General features: G+C 33.8%; 1 protein-coding gene across 4 annotated transcripts; it reads right to left on the reverse strand.

Annotated features, from left to right (window-relative positions):
• Positions 1-323: 323 nt before the first annotated feature.
• Positions 324-13,868, reverse strand: LOC130800909 (cation-chloride cotransporter 1). 4 transcript variants are annotated; one of them, XM_057664640.1, is made up of 13 exons: positions 13,601-13,868; positions 12,340-12,489; positions 10,388-10,466; positions 10,092-10,183; positions 8,798-8,912; positions 7,798-7,898; positions 7,605-7,666; positions 6,211-6,435; positions 5,313-5,427; positions 4,500-4,694; positions 3,548-3,948; positions 2,142-2,303; positions 324-1,515 (listed from the first exon to the last, which is right to left on the reverse strand). In XM_057664640.1, the coding sequence occupies exons 2-13, from the start codon at positions 12,483-12,485 to the stop codon at positions 428-430; spliced, it is 2,781 nt and encodes a 926-aa protein (XP_057520623.1). In that variant the 5' UTR covers positions 12,486-12,489; positions 13,601-13,868; the 3' UTR covers positions 324-427. The 4 variants fall into 4 exon arrangements, with proteins under 4 accessions (XP_057520623.1, XP_057520624.1, XP_057520622.1 ...); XM_057664641.1 differs by having other exon boundaries at positions 12,340-12,510; XM_057664639.1 differs by having other exon boundaries at positions 12,340-12,515.
• Between the last annotated feature and the right edge of the window lie 5,251 nt (positions 13,869-19,119).

Consider the following 19,119-nt stretch of genomic DNA (forward strand, 5'->3'; position numbering starts at 1 on the left):
TAAGTAAAATATATCCAAAGAAAAATTAAAACACAAAATGATGAATCAAATTTCATAGTGAAAATCAAAAGATGAACTTTTCCTATACGATATGTTTGCTCCTCATAAAAAACTATTACGAGAGAGAAAATGTCGCTATCAGTTACAAAATCGTATCAAAGAAAAAAACATAAGTCATTTGAAGCTGGTGAGTAATTCAAGTGGATTGGATTTCAATATCCCCCTGATATGTTAGGAGTTAGATGACAAGAAAAAATTGAACTGCCTAAACATATTTAATTTGTGTATATAAAGAATGATTAACAAATTTAAGCTACAAAAAATTATCAAAACCGAAGAAATTATGAACAAGTCTCTTGTTTCAAGTTTTCTGATCGTTACAGTATACATCAAATGTGAACCCCACAGCAGAAAATTGGGTGTCAAACTATGTGAACAAGGTAACTACATCTTTCCTGTACCCTCTTACAATTAAAAGCCTCGGAATATTTTCGACCAAAAGATCCAGGTATTCCATGTAAAAATACGATGGGTGATTGAGAGGCGGTGGCGGTAAGCTAACAAGTACAACGGCAGCCATTCTCGAATATCTTAGCATAGTGGAATTCAATTTCAAGGTGGTGTAAAGAAACTTCTCGACTTGTTGCTCGTTCACTATTACATTCCTACCGTCAGCCATTAAAGGGGTGCCTTCCCTCTCCGCCGTTTCCTTCATCTTTGACATGTAATCAGCAACTCGGCGCTGAGCAGCTGTAAATGCTTCAATTGACTCGTCCGGTTGCGACCCATCTACTTGATTATCCCAAGTTTTTATTGTAATAACAATAACTTCTGCCTGCATACGTAGATCGTATAAAAATTTCTTTACATCAGCTTTGAGTCCTTCAACATCAGAATCCTCCTCTGCTATGCAGAAAACTTGAATCTTGCAATTCTCAAAGCTCTCCTTAGTTAGGAGAAGTTGTGAGAGAAGCAGCATGAGACCTCCATCTCGTACAATCCAATACAGATCAATTGTCCCAAACTGCCGTTGAAATTCATTAGGCCATTCCTCCAGGCCTTTGACAATGACAACTGCCTTGTTTGCTACAATGCAGTCATTAATTATTCCAACAAAGGTTGATGGAATTTCGATAAGGTTTTCACGGCGCCAAATTTCTGGATAACGCATCACCACGATGTTAGGTTTAAGATTTCCAAGGCCCATGGTTTGGATGATGCCACGGAAGCCAGCAGACATGTCCGGAGCCACCACAACTTCTGCAACACCTTCGCACTGTTTGTATTCAATGTACGTACTCAACTGCTGGCAGGCAATCTTGGCATCTTCAGCACTTTCAAGATAGTCCCCATCAAGTATAGAGACAAATATTGACATTCCACGGCCTTTCTTTTTCATGCAGTTTGCGAAATCTGCTAGTTTAGGATGGCAAGGTACATTCTCGGGTAGCTTGCCCCAAGGTCGACAAAATATCAAAGGAATAGGATACCAGTTCTTTGCATGTACCTGATTTGCTGTATTTTCAATAGTCAACCACAAGGTGCACGAATTCTCACAGGAGACGGGGGGAGGAGGAGTTAAGAGTAAGAAAAGACACCATATACTTTACAAGGGGGAGCAACTTGCGACCGATTCTCTGATTAAAGTAAAACATTAACAAACCGAACCAACAACAGAAGCTTTGGTCTGCAGAGAGAAGACCACATAACTTGAAAAGACACATTTTCCACGACGGAAAGAAGTCAAAACATATAAATTAAAATGGCCCAGCCTCAAGCCCTCAGCAAATCCAATAGTACAATATTGCAATAAATTAATATATAGTTGAAAATGGACGAAGTTCGTAAGTAATCATGTTAGGACTTAGGAGCATGATCCTCAATGAAACCATCACTCTAGAAAGTCAGGTTTCATAAATGTAAGGCAAGTCTGATTGCAGCACTGCATAGTACTAAAAGCATCAACAATGTCTACGATCTAAAAAAAGGGCCATGAGATTGACTGAGTGCTGGAATTAAATGGATATTGAATATTACTGAACCATTTTACTCGGCTCTTATACACTACATTGCTTTTCCACATATATTGATTTTTGATAAGGATATTATAGCAATGAAGAGTAAACGAAGAGAACCAATACCTCCAAGAGAACGCAGGCTTCGAAGGGCAAGCTGAAAATAAGCACTCTTGAAACCATCACCCCAATCTCCAGCCTTCCCCTTGATGCACACATATTTGTATATAAGGCACGCCAGTGCAAGAGATACAATAGTGAATGACCACGAGATCAAGAACATGATCACTGCATTAAAAGGCCAGAAGTGAATCAAGAGATACAATTGAGTTTTTACTTTACTTCACAGCAATCCACAATGATATAATAAAAATATACACTCCCTCCGTCCAAATGAGTTGACACATAAGGGTTTGGGCTCACTTTTTCAGTTAGTGCAGGGTTTGGTGTTGAAAAGTTAGGGTTGGAGGTTGAAAAGTTGGAATGGGATAGAATAAATACATTAAATACAACAATGCCAAAACCTTGATCCCAACAATATGGTGTCAGCCATATGAACCACAAGAAATCAAAACGAGAGATTGTTTCTTACAAAAATAAATGCATTCATGTAGTTGTTATTTACTTAAACTTATGGTGTATATGCATGACAGAAAGTTGGGTTATAGGGTTGATGGGAAAACCTCGCTATAAAAGCAAATGTATCGATTGAAGAGAAGATAAATATTGTACGAGGAAGCTTTCACCATCCAACCATTCACATTTCTGTGATCATTTAATCATATTTACTTGTTTCGGACTTGCTAAAACTGGACACATGTGGCCTACCTGCATCCGAAATACATTTCCATGATGCAGCTGTCCTGAAACCAGATCTACCTATTGTCCAATTAGTAGTAGCAACTAGCAAATAGATCACTATGTTTATTCACGACAAGCGGGTACTTTACTACTTGTTCACACAAATTTGCTAATCTAGTTATCTCTCAGTTTACTAAACAGTAAATAGTATATACTCTCTTTCACAAAATTCCTTCATATGCAGAAAACGTTTTAGTTGCTGGTGAAAAAAACTGGCATTAAGCCGTTAATGATTGCAGTACTTCTGATCAATGGTAGGAAAAAAGGGATGGCAAAATGAGCGGGTGAGAGCGGTATGCCCTCCCTCATATCCATACGGCCATATCCACCACCTACCCACTACCCATGGTGTGTGGTAGATAAGATTTTTCACAACCATATCCACCCACTAACCATCAAATTCAAACTCATACCAGCCCCAATTGGGGAGGATGGGGTTTAACCAGTAAAATTTAAACCTTCAGACATCCCAATTAAACCCTCATAAATGTTTATTAAATCAGGTATAAATACTTCAAAGGAAAGTAATTATAGCACCCCATATCTCAATTTCATAAAAGCCTGGCTCCCTTTATAATTATAAACACATGTTCCTAACTATAAATTTTATCGAAGGATTAATAACCATATAGTGCATCATAAAAAAGAAAGTAGTAATAAACAAAGTGTACCTATGCAAATAGATGCACCAACGAGTGAGAGACTCCAGTGGTGAAATTTCCATCGTGGACGCCAGCTAGGAGCATCAAGAAGGTCCAGAAGAAAGCAGGATAAATTTACACCCGCATAACACAGTAGGTAAAACATAGTGACAGTGGGAGAAATAAGATCCAGATTCCCAATCACAACACACCCAAGACAAATGAAGGCAGTAAAGAGGGTAGCAAGATGTGGCTCACTCCCATCTGCTGCCTTAAAGTAATTAAGAACGGGCAAAATATCATCGTTCGCAATTGCTGCTAACAGGCGTGGGGCCCCTGTTAAACTCTGGAGTGCAGCACCCAAGGTTGAAAGTATAATGCCCACATAAATTATCACCGGGAAAGGCCAAGCAACTGTTGCTGTGAGTAACCTGTGATGAAAACAGATGTAACAATGCATCGAATTATTGACATCAACATCCCATTTACAGAGAAGTGTCATGCAAATTGCGAAATCCTATTTACAGCAAGATGATAGGCCTTTTTTTCCTCAAACAAGTGTAATTAAGGTGCTATTCAAAATAAACCTGAAAGGAGATTATATCAAAATAATAGGCTTTGTAGTAATCCTTTAATGACAATTAACATGCTACATCTCCATCATAAATAAACAGGATGTTCCCCATGTGACTTCTTTATAGGAACTTGTCAAGAATCCAAGACTAACCTAGGAAAATGCCATAATCTAGACTAACTTATGACATATGAAAACATATTTAATGTCGATCCAACATATAAGACAGTATGTTCAGTGCCACCAAGCCAGCCAATCTACAAGCAAAGTCATCATTAACAGTAAAGGCCTCTAATGTACCAAGCCCAACCATGTCTCAATTAGATACACTGACACCTGCTATTATTCTAAAGATCAGAAGATATAGATAATAGAGCAAAAGCTTCATAAAAGTGCAGAATCACAAACCTGTCAGTTAGAAGCTTTTGCCTGGTAGCAAAAGCACCAAACATTAAAACTGAGATCAGATATAAACCAGTGGTTGCCAGTTGTGATGCCAATGTTCCAATAGGGATTGAACGCTGAGTATCTTTCAATTGAGCAGAACGATTTGAACCAGCCATGATACCAGTAACAGCAGGAAAGAAAAGACCAACCAATGCACTGCAAAATCAAATAAGATATTACCCAACAGTTCTTCCAAAAATATATGATTTCGTAACCAAGATTGTGAAAAAGGAAAAGGGGAAGCATTTATTAAAGTCTTCGTAACATCAATAACACTCAAGTCACCTTCCTTCAGATGTACATGCATTGACCAAAAGCAGTAACAAAGAAAAGAAAACAAACCATCCAGATATATTCAGAATTGAAGAGAATGTGTTACAGTTCAACAGAATTTCTCCTCTGGTTCATACTATATAAATGAATCAGCAAGATAAATAGATAATGTTTGATACAATCAAAGATTAGGATTACCTTTACACCATAAATTGATAAATCAGCAAGATAATTTTATCTATAAAAAGGATTACATTTACAACAAACATGCTCATTACATGGAAAGTTCAACCTGGAAATCACATGGTATACAAAAAACACTACTAGAAGGTATCTTCCTTAGTTCACATATTAAAAAACGGCACAAAAATTCACAAATATATCTATATGACCAGTTAAAAAGGCAAAAGAAACAAATCACAAATGTAGCATCAACTAATTAACATGAGAATGCACACCAGAATTAGAAAAAAAATATAGAACCAGTATACAAAAGCTTACTTAAAACTCCAGTAAACTGATCCATTGGGATCAGGTATTCCAGCTTCATTAGTCATTTGATAAGCAGAACTCCAGTTGTCTTTGAATGTCTTTAACCTCAAGCCAGTAATTCCCTCTGTTTTCAGAAATTAAAGGTGCCCATTCCCGCAAACAAAGGAAAAAAAAGAAGCTGTGTAAGCTAAAAATGTGTCATTGCCTTAAAGACACTACATGTCCAAGCATCCATGCAGCACACGGGCAAATAAATGGACACATGCATACATATACTTCTGTCTTGGAAGCTTGCAACATTTTCAGTTTGTGCACTTTCCAAAACACTATTTTAATGCTAGATATCTTTATGTAATGGAATGGATTTAATGCCATCACAAGGCTGTGGGACTTTGTCCCACATCAATTGTATGTGCAGCTAATGTGGGGTTTATAAAATGAATGGGCTCTCTCACCTACAAGCGAGTCATTTGGTTGAGTTCTCTCGTTTAATCTATAACAATGGTATCAGAGCTGACTCGGAGTGGTGGCCTTGGTTAAGCCAGTCGTGAACAACTTAGCTATGATTAACAAGGACATTAAGCCTTAAGGGGTACGAATGAAATTGAATGAATTTGAGGCGATTTTAAGGTTATGGGACTTTGTCTCAGATCAGTTGTATGGACAACTAATGTGTGGTTCATAGAGTAAATGGACACTTTCACCTCATATTGGTCGTATGGGCAGCTAATAAGGGATTTATAGATCAAATGGGCTCTCACATACAAGATTAGTCTTTTGGGATGAGCTCTCCTGTATGATCTATAATATCCTGGTGCAGACCAAGTCTTTTATAATATCCAACTATCTTTTTGGTGACAGGAATAAAAATATGTTATAAAAACAAGTAACTACAAAACTCGCTCACCAGCAGGCTTGTCTAGTCCAGATGCAAAAATTCCAATAAATATGCATAAAACTGAGAACAAAACTGGTATGAGAAAAGCAGGTGCAACTCGATTGATCATCTTTACACCACCAAAAACGATAAAACAGAGGATGATTGTCACAACGATCCCATAAATTTGCAAATCATGTACACTTGGTTGGTGTATAGGACTGACTGTTGTGCCATTCACCTTTGTTATGGTTTCTGCACAAAAAGACAATGCCCCCAATCATAAATTTGCAGATGATTAAGAAAATTATCTAAAATTCTGAATTATATATCTTTTGGCAAAAAAAAAAGTGACAGCAAGAGGTGATTTTTGTCAAACTCAAATAATTGGACAATGCAAAAACAAAGATGAATTAGAGAAATAACACTGGTACATTTACCGATTTCTTAATAAACTTTTTTCACGCATAAATTTGCTTAAATCCTTATATTTTGCGATTTAGTGTCATGATAAATAAATTTTGATGGAAGCCAAAGATTTATAGTTCTTTGGTTTTAGATTGTAATGAACTAGAAATGGCTCTTTAAAACAAGTATAATGCAAAGTTGACAATGATGTTTGCTATGAAAGGTCAATGGGAACAGCCTAGCCTTTTTGTTTTTACAAGGGTAAGGTTGTGCAATCAGACCCACTAATCCCACCTAGGTAGAATTCTAGATGAAAGCAAACATTGGGGTAAGTGAATGTTTCTGTAAGTGATAAATAATAGTAAATTTCATCAAAACGTACACAGGAGATATATTTGTCCCCACTCTATCCCTCAAAAGAGCAACAACAAACGAACCATAAAAGATGATGACATTTCCAATATGTATCTCCTCTATAACCCTAGGCACTAACACCTGTCTTGAACCTGCTCCTAAAGCTGACCACCATCTTTTATTGCCAAATTCAGCCAGTCTGTTCATTTCTTTTTATTTTGTCTACATAGGAATCTTTCCTGTTTGTTATACACTTGTCTCCAATTAATCCACACTTCTCTACTCATTTGTCAAACATGTTTCTCTTACAACTCATTCTTCTTCCTGACTTACATCTTTTTAACATTTCCTTCACATTGTAATTATGTAGCTATTGTGACATGGACAAACAAAAAGAACAGATATAATATTATACATGGCCTCCGAGGTAGGCCTCTCACCCCACTCCCCCCCCCCCCCCCCCAAAAGGAAAAAAAACATCAACCCAAGTGTACACCCAACTTGCGATTCAAGTCCACCAGTCCAATATCATATTTTCAAGAAAATAAAAATCAGCATCAATTATCATCCTTATGAAGCATACATATCAAGCAAAACAATAATGTACTGATCTTGAAATAACCTATGAAATGTAAAGGCATATACCATCCCACAATAAATACCTGTAAAAATTCCAGCGTGTGGCACAGCACTAAGGAATGTTTCAACAGCTCCCAACACATAACTGGGTGGAGAAAGAGAAACATGTAAAATATACCCAAAAGCCACTGAAACACTGTTTACTAATTGCATTGTCAAAAACACAACAAAATAAACAGAAATATGTAACATGATAAAGTTCTTTGGAAAACTCACAGAGCTGCAGCTACTGCAGTGCCAAGGAAGAAACACAGCCCTATACTGACACCAACTTCTGGACCAAGAGCACGGCCAATGAGATAGTATGGTCCCCCACCCTGCAAGAGACAAATGAGCCTGATTCTTATAAGAAGAATTCCCAAAAAAAATAAGATGCATGCAAATATCTGCATGTACAGAGTAAATGTCTCTTTAATTGCATAAAGGAACAAAAATGATTCAGCAAACATCAAGAAACTACTAGCAAACTAATTATCTAAGATTATCTCAATACAATACAAACATCAAGTTATAAAATGAACAACCATTGCTCAAGATCAAAAGAGCAAGACTGGCAAATTGGTGGATTAGATTGGATCCAAGTTGAGCCAAACGTCCACCAGACCAACAATTTAAAGATAACTTGAATGAATGGTTTAAGTTACATACATACACGTTGATCACACTGAACAACATTCAACGATTCAAAGTAGGTTGATTACCATTTGATTCAAGTCAAATATGGGTTTAGTTAACACTTCAGTCTTACAATATAGAAAAACCAATTACTTCAAAATTGCTCTAACTCAAAATTAAATTGATAGAAGAATGGGTCGTGATTTCACTTCTTAATGTTCCAAAATCGGTTTAACTACGGGTTTTGTGTCCATTCGAGTCAATTATTCAACGGGCCACTCTTGCTCACCTCAAATTACTTTAAAGTTAACTCTGAAGGGTTGTGGGTTGAAGTTCAGGACTTCACGTTGTGTCCACTACCTAGTCCCTCATCCAAGTGAATTGTTGAGTCCTCGATAGTATGATTTTTAATTACGCAATCATCTCCACTCAAACACTAAAATAAGATTAACCCTTAGTGTCGGACGTTTTTGTTCAAAAACTACCAAAAAATATACATGAACAAGTTCCTCAACGACCAAGAAATATAACAAAACCTTTTCTCACATCATCTTTTCTATATGACAAAATTCGCTTTTTACAGTAGCAGAATTGATTTTACCTTCATAGCACCATTTGTCGCAATTGCACTTAATGATACGGCTGTCAAGAATGTGCACGAGCAGCAAAATGCTACAAGAAACAAGGACTCACCTACGCCTGCCATACCAACAATCCTGTAATTTGAACAAGATTAAGAAAAAAAAGAGAATTGACTCAAAATGTCAAAAGCAGCCAAGCCAGACAAGGATAGAACACATAAAAAAAACTTGAAAAAACGTACTCCAATCATTTGTCAATTAGATGCTCCATTAGAAACCACTTACACAACAAAAAAATCCCAATAAAAGCAGACAATCTACTCCGGAAACAAAAGTGCAACCACAAAACAACTATATTTCCTTCTGAGACTCCTTATAACCAAGGCAGAAGACTAAGATTATGTAAAGAATAAAGTGGTCATTATGTCATGGAAGGGTCTCATTTTTAATCTATGCCCGCCAAGGCTCCATCACAGACGACAAGTAAAAATGCAAGTACTTCACTCATTTTAGACGAAAATGAGAGCTTCATGAAATGATAAAAGTCACTAAACCCTTGAAAAGCTTTTTCTGTGAGCAAGAATTCGAGTGGGAAAAAAAAAGCGAATACAAAGGATGGGTATACGTTTAAGAAAGAGACATAAAGGAGGAAAATGGAGAACTTTCTCTTTCATAGTTTAAGAAAGAAAAGGATCCAACATTCAAAATATTTGAACAGACATCCTTTGTCTGTCCTCAATAAAATGTTTTAAGATAATCAAAACTCCCCTTATTTTATTCTCACTCTCTCTCTCTCCCTCTCGTATCTAGGTACTTTTCATTATTCAACATATTCTCTCTCTATTCAATGGCCGTGAAGGTAGCAATAGAGGCACATGATCTAAATGAATTGCATGGCACAACTGGTACAATTTTTCGTTCCCCTTGCCCATCCAAGATCAGATTGTATCATTTCCTTCTCCTTCCCACATCATCGCTTTTGGACTTGTACCCAAAGCTGGAGGAGAACATTTTTCCTTCCCTCTCTTTCACCTCATTTTTTCCATTCCTCCAATTTGGTGAGTGTTGGTTAATTGACAAGGTAGAAAACAAAAAGGCATCTCCCCAGCCCAACGTTCCTCCCAAGACTTAATTTTAGCCAAGACAATAAAATTTCAGACCAATGAAATGTTCCCTCAAGTTCTTCAAATTTCACAAACCATGTTAAACCATAAACGCTTTAAGTCAGAATCCCCTTTCAAAATACAAAAATGCAGAATGATAAACAAGAACTCCATAATGACAAAAAAACAACAGAAGTAATTAGCAAATTACCAAGTAAATCGAATGTAATATATGATCCCCAATATATTTTGCAAGCATGGCAAAAAAACACCCATCAAAGTTCCAAGTTTAACATCAGAAGCCTGTACAAAAATTACACATCAACGGGTTACAAAGGGTAATCAACATTTCCTGAAAAGCAATAACACTCTCACGGGCAAGGGTAATTATAACCAAAATTTTAAAAAAATCTTATGGCTCAAAATTCGAAATTCAACAAAATTATAAGCATAAGAGTATAGAAAATCCACAAGTTAAATTAAAAATTTTAGTAAAAACCAGCATACCTTTGGGCGCTCGAGTATGATAGAGACATCCTCTCCATCTCTAGGACTAGACGGTGCATTATTCTGTTCTCCAGTCATACTGAAAATTAAATCATGAGACACAAATCAATTTTTCCTAAATTTAAGAAACTAACAAAAAATTAGACCTAAAATGAAGTAACATGCTATGCTACAAACTTCATTAAAGCAAAATAGTCATATATACAGCTACAAAAGTATATGGAAAAAGCCTAAAAAAAATTCTGAAGGCTGCCAACTTGCTTTCTTATCCCTACTTTAAATCCTTCTAGCTTTTTTCTTTTTTCATTTTTGGGAGAGGGAGACGGCTCCTTAGAACACAACTCCTCAAGTGTGTGCTTATAAATTGTATTTCATGTCTTAACCATCCTTTATATCTATATTGATTATAAAAAATAAAGTACATCAAACTCAAAAGAAGCATTATGATAAGATAATAAGTCAAAGCCAAGCAAGTGAATGGCCAAAGAACAGATATGAGTAATGAGATTACAAGCAATTTTACATTTAGATTTGCTTATTCTGGAAAAATAAGCCCTACATTCTGTTTGGTGATTGTAATCCTCACCCATGCCCCAAAATACAGGCATACCGTTTACAAATTATCAAAGAACGAAAGGGAGCTTATTTTCTTCTCAAAAGGCATTATGCTGTGGAAAATCTTTTTTGATAAATTAGCGCCAGCTTCTGCCAAGCTAAATTCATGTAACGCAGAACAACAAAGTTACTGATGTTAGAATGACTAACATTCAGGTTGACTTTCTTAAATAAAAATCAACAAGGAATACATAGAATGTCCAGTGTTTATAAAAGGGGCAAAAAGTTCAAATAAACATCTCGTGAAATGCATGGAGTCTACCTAGCCCAAAGAACGGCTAAAGATGAATAAACCGTTCCCTCATTTACAAAAGTAAGATAAGACAATTTATCCTCAAGGAGTCAACATTACCAATTAGAAAAGAGACAGAGAACTTTAGATCCTTAGTGAGTCTACGACACAATTTATGATTACGAAGTACGAACCCTCAAGCTCATTTTATGTCTCATCAAACATCTCTCTCTTTACCTTTCCTAACTTGAGATATTTTACTGAGACATATGTGCTAAACTTTGTTAAATGTGCCATTTATCTATAAAAAGATAAAAGGTGTCCTATGATTCTAGAGAGTTCTAAAGCCCAGGCCTACGGAGCTTTCACTCATCAGTGTCACGCAAAGTTAAAATTTAAAAATCCTATATGCGAAAACATGCTGCAATTGCAGGCTTACAACCCCAATAAAGCCTCAGGACGCATTTTCCAAATGCTGATCAAGGAAACTAAATGCATCTAATTCATGGTCTAAATCTAACTGCCATACCATACACTCTTACAAGTACCACACATTTCCAATCGCTTTCAAAAGTCTTTAATTCATAGCACAATACACACAGGAAAAGAACATTGTTTAATAGATAGAATAAGATTGTTTAAGTGTAATTAATAGATGGAAAATTGTGTTCCATGCTACCTGAAATGAATAAAGATGCAAGCAAAGAAAAGAAGCAGTACACATGTGGTGGCAGATATCATAATATGCTAGATAGTGTCAAAATCTTCTAGAATTGAATATTATATAGCAGAACTTGTAGTTGAAATTTCAATTATAGCAGAGATAATATTGTAAACAAGGCCATACAGATATGAGCCTACAAACAGATTGGGAGAATGGGGGAAAGTATTGTTCAGAAATATTTTAATGAGTTTTACGACTCATGGCAGAGAACAAGCTTCTCGAATAGCTTTTCACAAACATTTTACTTAATCCCATTAATACCATGTTCTTGATTTGCGGCTTCATTTTTTATTCACAAAAATTATGAACCCAGTGCGGTACATTTTAGAGAGGAATCAGAAGAAAACTCAAGAAAGATATACAAAGGGAGGTAAATTGTACCTTCGAAGACCTAAGATATTCACAAGAGAATCAAAACCAAATAATTCCAATTTTGACTCCCTCTCAATACCATTCACTTCAATATGTAAAGCAGATGAGCTTGCACTCCCATCCGGCTTCATGTCTTCCTCTGTGTTGATGTTCATTTTTCTGCCAAAGTGACTAAAATCACTGAGCTACAAAGCAAAAATCACAAATCGGTTCAAGACTTCTGACGCAATCAACATTGTACATAAAAACTACAAAATGATATTTCTAGAAAACAGATAAGGCACCAAAACAATCCATTACTTCGCGTAAGATAACATCTCAACATCAAAATACAATTACCAAAGAAATATCGACAATTCATGCTGCAAGGTTTTATCAAGCAGCCATATTGATTGTGACTCGCGTCACTTGTTCGTTAGTGGTAAAGTTATAAAGGGATGGAAAAATCCTAGTTAATAACCAGATATGTGAACCATAAGTTTCTTTATGACAATCTGGTCTTTTTGCTCAATGCTATTGTTCATATGCCTGGTCGTGATTTGCAAATAACAGGTATGAGCGGATACAAAGATTTACATTTAAGACTTCACGGACCAACACTAAAGTACAATGACATAGAAGTGAGAGTAAAATAAATTCAAAAGGTCATAGGCTTGTGTTTAATAGAGTGTAAGACCAATCCTCACGCTCCCATCATCGACTCTAATCGACTACATACAATTGTGGATTGACTTCAATTACAAATCATATCGATTACAGTTACAAATCACATACATACAATTGCAAATTAAATAATTACAAAATGCTATTATAAAATAAACCGACTATATACAATTATTCACATAACATAATATAAAAGATACAACAGCATCCTTGCTAACATCCACATACAAATCTTTTGCAATCACAGTGACTAAACAGTCGTTCCAATTACTTTAACATACAAATTCTAATCAAATACAATTGTATACTGACTTTGATTATAAAACGCAACTATAGGCAAATCTAAATACATACAATTCTACACATAAAAATGCAACATCGTCCTCGCTAACGTTGACAAACAAAACTTTTGCAATCAAAGTAACTAAACAATCATTTAATATGTTAACATACAAATTCTCATCACATCATTCCCTTTTTCCGGATCCTGACCCGGATCCCCTGCCATTTCCTTCCAAAATTCTCATCCAAACAAGCAATGTATTCACAATTTAGTGCAAAGTAATACCGATAAAACATCAACAATGAAATCGAATTTAAAAATTACCGGAAATGGAGATGTATAAATTAGGGCAACTTTATATCAAAATTTTCAATGTTTCATCCGAATAAAACGAATGCAAGCTGACAAGTAACAACTGCGTAAGCTCCGGAGAATTTTCACGGCCACCGGAGGTTGAGTTAAAAGGAGATCGATCGAGATAACAGGTGAAGACAGGGATGATAAGTCGGGAAAGATTAGTTTTCGGAGGAAAGAGAAAGAGAAAACAGGGAAATGAAATAGAAAGAGGTGAAGTCTAATTATTTGAACATGGTTTAATTTCTCGTGATTAATTCATATTTTTGCTTTTTCAACTTTCATATCAACAAGTCAATGATATTATATTATATTATTAAATTTTACAATTTCTTTTTTTTATTTATATTATTTTACAAAATTTTTCTGATAAATTTTACATAATTATGAATGAAGCTTTCAAGTTTATACATTTAAAATTTTTGAAATTAAATTTTAGATTTGAATCAACTAAAAAAATAGTTTAGATTTAAATGATACTTAAAGTTGTAAAGAAAGATTGCCGATTTATACTTCAATAATGAACTTCAATATAAAAATATTTTATATCAGAATTTAAATTAAAGAGAATATACATATTATATAGTGTTTATTATTTTTTTCGACTTAGAGTGATACTCAAGTTGTAACTACAATATATGATTATGATGCTCATATAATATCTAATTATAAATCATGCAACTACTTGAAAGTTAATGATTCTCGGAAATTTAGGTTTTCAAAAATCGTGTAAAAGATTGTACTAAGATATAATCTACTTGGGGTAGGAAGTAACTACAAGGCTAAGATTTCGTATTGATATTAAGGTTTGAAGATAATTTTTGAGAATATAATGTTGTTATTTTCTTTAACGATAATTCATCATGTTTTTAGGTCAGAGATTCATGCAAATATTTTATGAATATGGGCTCAAAGATATAATATATCGTGAAAGTTTTTTTTATATAGTGCTAAATATAATCAGCCATAAGGTAAAATGTTCTGATATTGACATTTTAAAAATGATTTTAACATGGTGTTTTATTTCAATCAAGTTAGCTTAATAGTTCTCCCATATCTATAGTATAAGGAAATGTATTATAATTATGATCAATATAAAACATTTTCAAACTAATATTATAGTTTAAGTTTTCTGCTTTTACACATAATTTCTCCATTAATATTATATTTTTTCCTTCCCTATATTACTCGTAGATTTATAATCACAATAAAAAAACTTATTTTGTTTTGATATGTTTCCAATTCACTGTTTATACTCTTGAATATATTGAAATTAACAATCGAATTAAAAGAGTTGTATATTTATAGTGTAAAGATGTATTCTATTTACCTACTGTTTTTACTTATCCACTATTATTTTATTTCCACTATTATTTTGTTTTTATTTATCATTAACACGTAACAAAATTTATCGGTAATTTGGAAAGCAAGTGAATATAGAGTTGTAGTGTGTAAAATACTAGAATCCTTTCATAAGTTAGGTAAACTCAGTTAATCGAAGATTTTATATGAGAAAAATAATCCAACGCAGCCCATGTAAAAATATGCAAAGATTATTAGGCCGTGACAATTCGTCACATAATCTCACCGTGGCCCACTCATGTGGACACAGGATATCCGTGGACTTGGGCCCACAAACCCACGAGTCAAGAGCGTTGACTTGCACATATACTTGGTGAGGTTCATTGTTTCCCAAAACCATATGGTAATAGGAAGATTAGCTCGTCCAATATATATGCAAGTCCACAATCCACTATTTTAGCGATGTGGGATCTTGTCTTACATGTGAAGTATTTTCAACACTCCACCTCACATGTGAGCCACATCATACCAGGAACCACCTTCGGCTCTGATACCATATTAGGCCGTGACAATTCGTCACATAATCTCACCATGGCCCACTCATGTGGACACGGGACACCCGTGGACTTGGGCTCACAAACCCACGAGTTAAGAGCGTTGACTTGCACATATACTTGGTGAGGTTCATTGTTTCCCAAAACCATATAGTAATAGGAAGATTAGCTCGCCCAATATATATGCAAGTCTACAATCCATTATTTTAGCGATGTGGGATCTTGTCTTACATGTGAAGTATTTTCAACACTCCACCTCACATGTGAGCTACATCATATCAGGAACCACCTTCGGCTCTGATACCATATTAGGCCGTGACAATTCGTCACATAATCTCATCATGGCCCACTCATGTGGACACGGGACACCCGTGGACTTGGGCCCACAAACCCACGAGTTAAGAGCGTTGACTTGTACATATACTTGGTGAGGTTCATTGTTTCCCAAAACCATATGGTAATAGGAAGATTAGCTCGCCCAATATATATGCAAGTCCACAATCCACTATTTTAGCGATGTGGGATCTTGTCTTACATGTGAAGTATTTTCAACATCTGACTTGGCCCAAACCAAAAACGGCCCATTAAACTGTCATTTCTTGCAAGACTTGCTGCTTCTCCGAGTTGTATCTTCATGAGACGATCTTCTAGAAGATTTGCTCTATAAAAGAATTAATAGTTTTGGACTTGCATACATTATGGATTAGATCATTTGATAAAAATTCAATGAATATTAAGTCGGATAACATATAAAAGTAATGTTCGAACCATCTTAAAATAATATCTTAAATTCGCCCTGTACTCCATATAATACAAAACTATTAGTAATGATAATGATAATAATTCTAAATGTGGAGTCAATTTTTTTTAGCACCCCTGCTATTTATACTCATAAATTGTAAAATGTAAAACGAAATCATTCGATTTTGAGTTGAATTCATTTAGAGGTATATCTCACCGGCATAATTTAATGTAATTATTTTAACAATATCGTGCGGTCGTGTGACTTAATTGAGACTTACTACTAATTACTCACAATTTCAAATTTGATATTATTTCAAATTCAAAATCAAATTAATGTACCATGTGTAATTATGTATAGCTCGAAATTATTTTTACTCTAACTTCAAAATATATAATCCTGCCTATTTTAATTAAATATTTCATTTAATTTTGCATATTTGTCGATACACTATTTCAATTTTAGATAAATTAAATAATAAACTAAAAGTTATTAGTAAATTGCGTTGGAAAAAATAATACATTTAATTTTTTTTAGTAAACATGCTACATTTAATTAGATTAAAATTATTAAATATTTAGAGGATGAATAAGTAAAAACTAACGGTTATTTAAGAAAGTGATAAAACCCTTATGTGTTTTCATTATAGAAGGGCTTCTGAAATTTTATTTTATTTATTTAAATATTATAAATATATTTTATTTTTTAATTATTTGCAAATAACTGTTATTATTTAAAATTTGTAAGATATGTATGTGTGATGACTGAGAGTGACCTGAGCCAAATATTGGGTGCCTGTTACCCATGTTGTGGGATCCCTAGATCTTTAATTGGTCCCCTAAAATTTGGCATTCATTTCGTCTTCATCATTAATAGAACTAATACTGTTTATTCATTTTTTTTGTAATCTTTTGGCTCCAAAGACCAAATTGGGACAAGTAGAGGAAAAGGGCCAATAATTGGCAGAAGCTATAAATTTTTACCAGATAAGGCATTGTTGTATTAATTTAGTGCTTAATTAAAGTGAAAAAGCAAAAAAAATTTATCAATCATAACTTAACACTAAAAAATATTATCTGCATATACGCAATGTAAAATATTGTTCGTTGTATTTTTAATTGCAACTGAAATATAATTCGAGACAATCACAATAGTATTTAAACTGATTTTGTTTTGCAAGTAAGGCTATAAAAACTTTTGTTGTTTGCACAATGATCAGTAGGACTAGGGATGTATTGCTCCTCTATAGTGAACTATTTTATTACTCAATGCATCATTTACTCTAAGATTACACTTCATTTGGTTCAAATGTGGAAAAAAAATTGTGATTAAGGTTATGTTTAATTTACTTACAAAATAAGTAATCGGTAAAAATAAGTTTTAATCAATTTTAATACGTAAAAAACAGTCATAATAAGTAGTTATAATCAGTAAAAATTAATTTCAATTAATAAAAATTTCAGGAAAAAGAAAAATCCCCCACACGGACCTTGCCTTGTGCGTGATACTTTGAGTATCTTTTACCTTTACCCTTTAATTATAGTTTATAACTAAAATCGGTTTCAATCAGTTATAACCAATGAAAATCAGTAAAATCATGTGTAGTAAACCTGGACTATGATTTTAAATATCTTTATTTAAGTGTAACTTTATAGGTGTTGTGCTAGTGTATCTTTCGCCACTATTTCACATTAATTATCCCGGTGCTAATTTTACTAATTTTAGCTTTTAAGTAAATAGGGACAAATAATTTGTCCATTAATTGCGTTTTTATTTTTAAAAGAGAAAAATGTTTAGGAAGAGGAGAAAATGAGTTGCTATAAGCGACTTTGAGCACTGAATATTGAATAATTTTTATATAAATATATAATGTAAAAAAATTTAATGACACCCCAAGATTTGTACAATAGGAGTATATATAGGACCTATCAACAATCATGCACTAATATGAAGATCACGTTAACTGCGGAAAGTCAAAGCAATTATTTCACTCCAATTACTACTATATGATCTATATTTTAACAATTAAAGTTTAAACCTAATGAGTTGTTTGATAAATGGTTATTAATTATTAACCTTTTTGATTAGTTTATTTGATCAACTAAAAATTTTAATTATTTTATTAGTTTTTAAGTTGGTTGGATAAGTCAATTATTATAAATATTAGATAAAAATAATACACTAGCAAATATGCCTAATTAAATTAGACATTTCAGCTAAATAGGACGGAATACCCTCATAAAAATACAAATAATAAATGGCTTAATTTAAAAAGGGAATTAAACTATAAAAATCCCATTAACAAAATTAAAGTGACATGAATTATGGAAGGATGTTGTGATTTAGAATGATGAAAAAGCCAAAACATTGATAGCAACATTGTCAAAAAGTGTAATTGGAGAGTGCATTGAGCATGATTAGTCGAGTTATGGGGCCAAATGGAGACAAAAAGAGTAAAAGAACAACCATGTTTAAATAAATATATTTATTTTAAACTACTAAATGCTAGTTAGCCATTGTATAAAGAGACCTTTTAATTGTTAAGATTATTGATTAGATTTTAGGTTTCTTGCTTTTTTACTTTGATGAATTGAGTGGATGGAGAAAGTTGAAATAAAAGGAAATTTCATTTTAATGTTTTGTTTTTCTATCTAATAATGTTAAAATATTACATTTTAATATAAATAAAACAAAACTACATGAAATGTTTAAATTTTGAACTGAACACAATTCTACGATGATTACAATTTGACTTTTACACTATTTATATGTTTTGCTTAGTACTTTGTTAGTTAACTATCTTTAACAAAAAATATTGTCCTATAAAATATTGTTGAATTTTTCTTAATATATATAGTTTAATAAATTGTATAATAACTAAAGATATTACT

The sequence above is a fragment of the Amaranthus tricolor genome, chromosome 15, assembly GCF_026212465.1.
Source record: "Amaranthus tricolor cultivar Red isolate AtriRed21 chromosome 15, ASM2621246v1, whole genome shotgun sequence".
Classification (NCBI taxonomy): Eukaryota; Viridiplantae; Streptophyta; class Magnoliopsida; order Caryophyllales; family Amaranthaceae; genus Amaranthus; species Amaranthus tricolor.

What these genes read in the sequence shown, in the direction of transcription:
- LOC130800909 (XM_057664640.1), bottom strand. Translation starts at nt 12,485, where the DNA reads ATGAACATCAACACAGAGGAAGACATGAAGCCGGATGGGAGTGCAAGC. An exon ending in TGGTGCATCTATTTGCATAG is followed by an intron (nt 2,304 to 3,547) that starts GTACACTTTGTT and finishes CTTTTAATGCAG; the next exon opens with TGATCATGTTCTTGATCTCG. An exon ending in AAGCCTGCGTTCTCTTGGAG is followed by an intron (nt 1,516 to 2,141) that starts GTATTGGTTCTC and finishes TTGAAAATACAG; the next exon opens with CAAATCAGGTACATGCAAAG.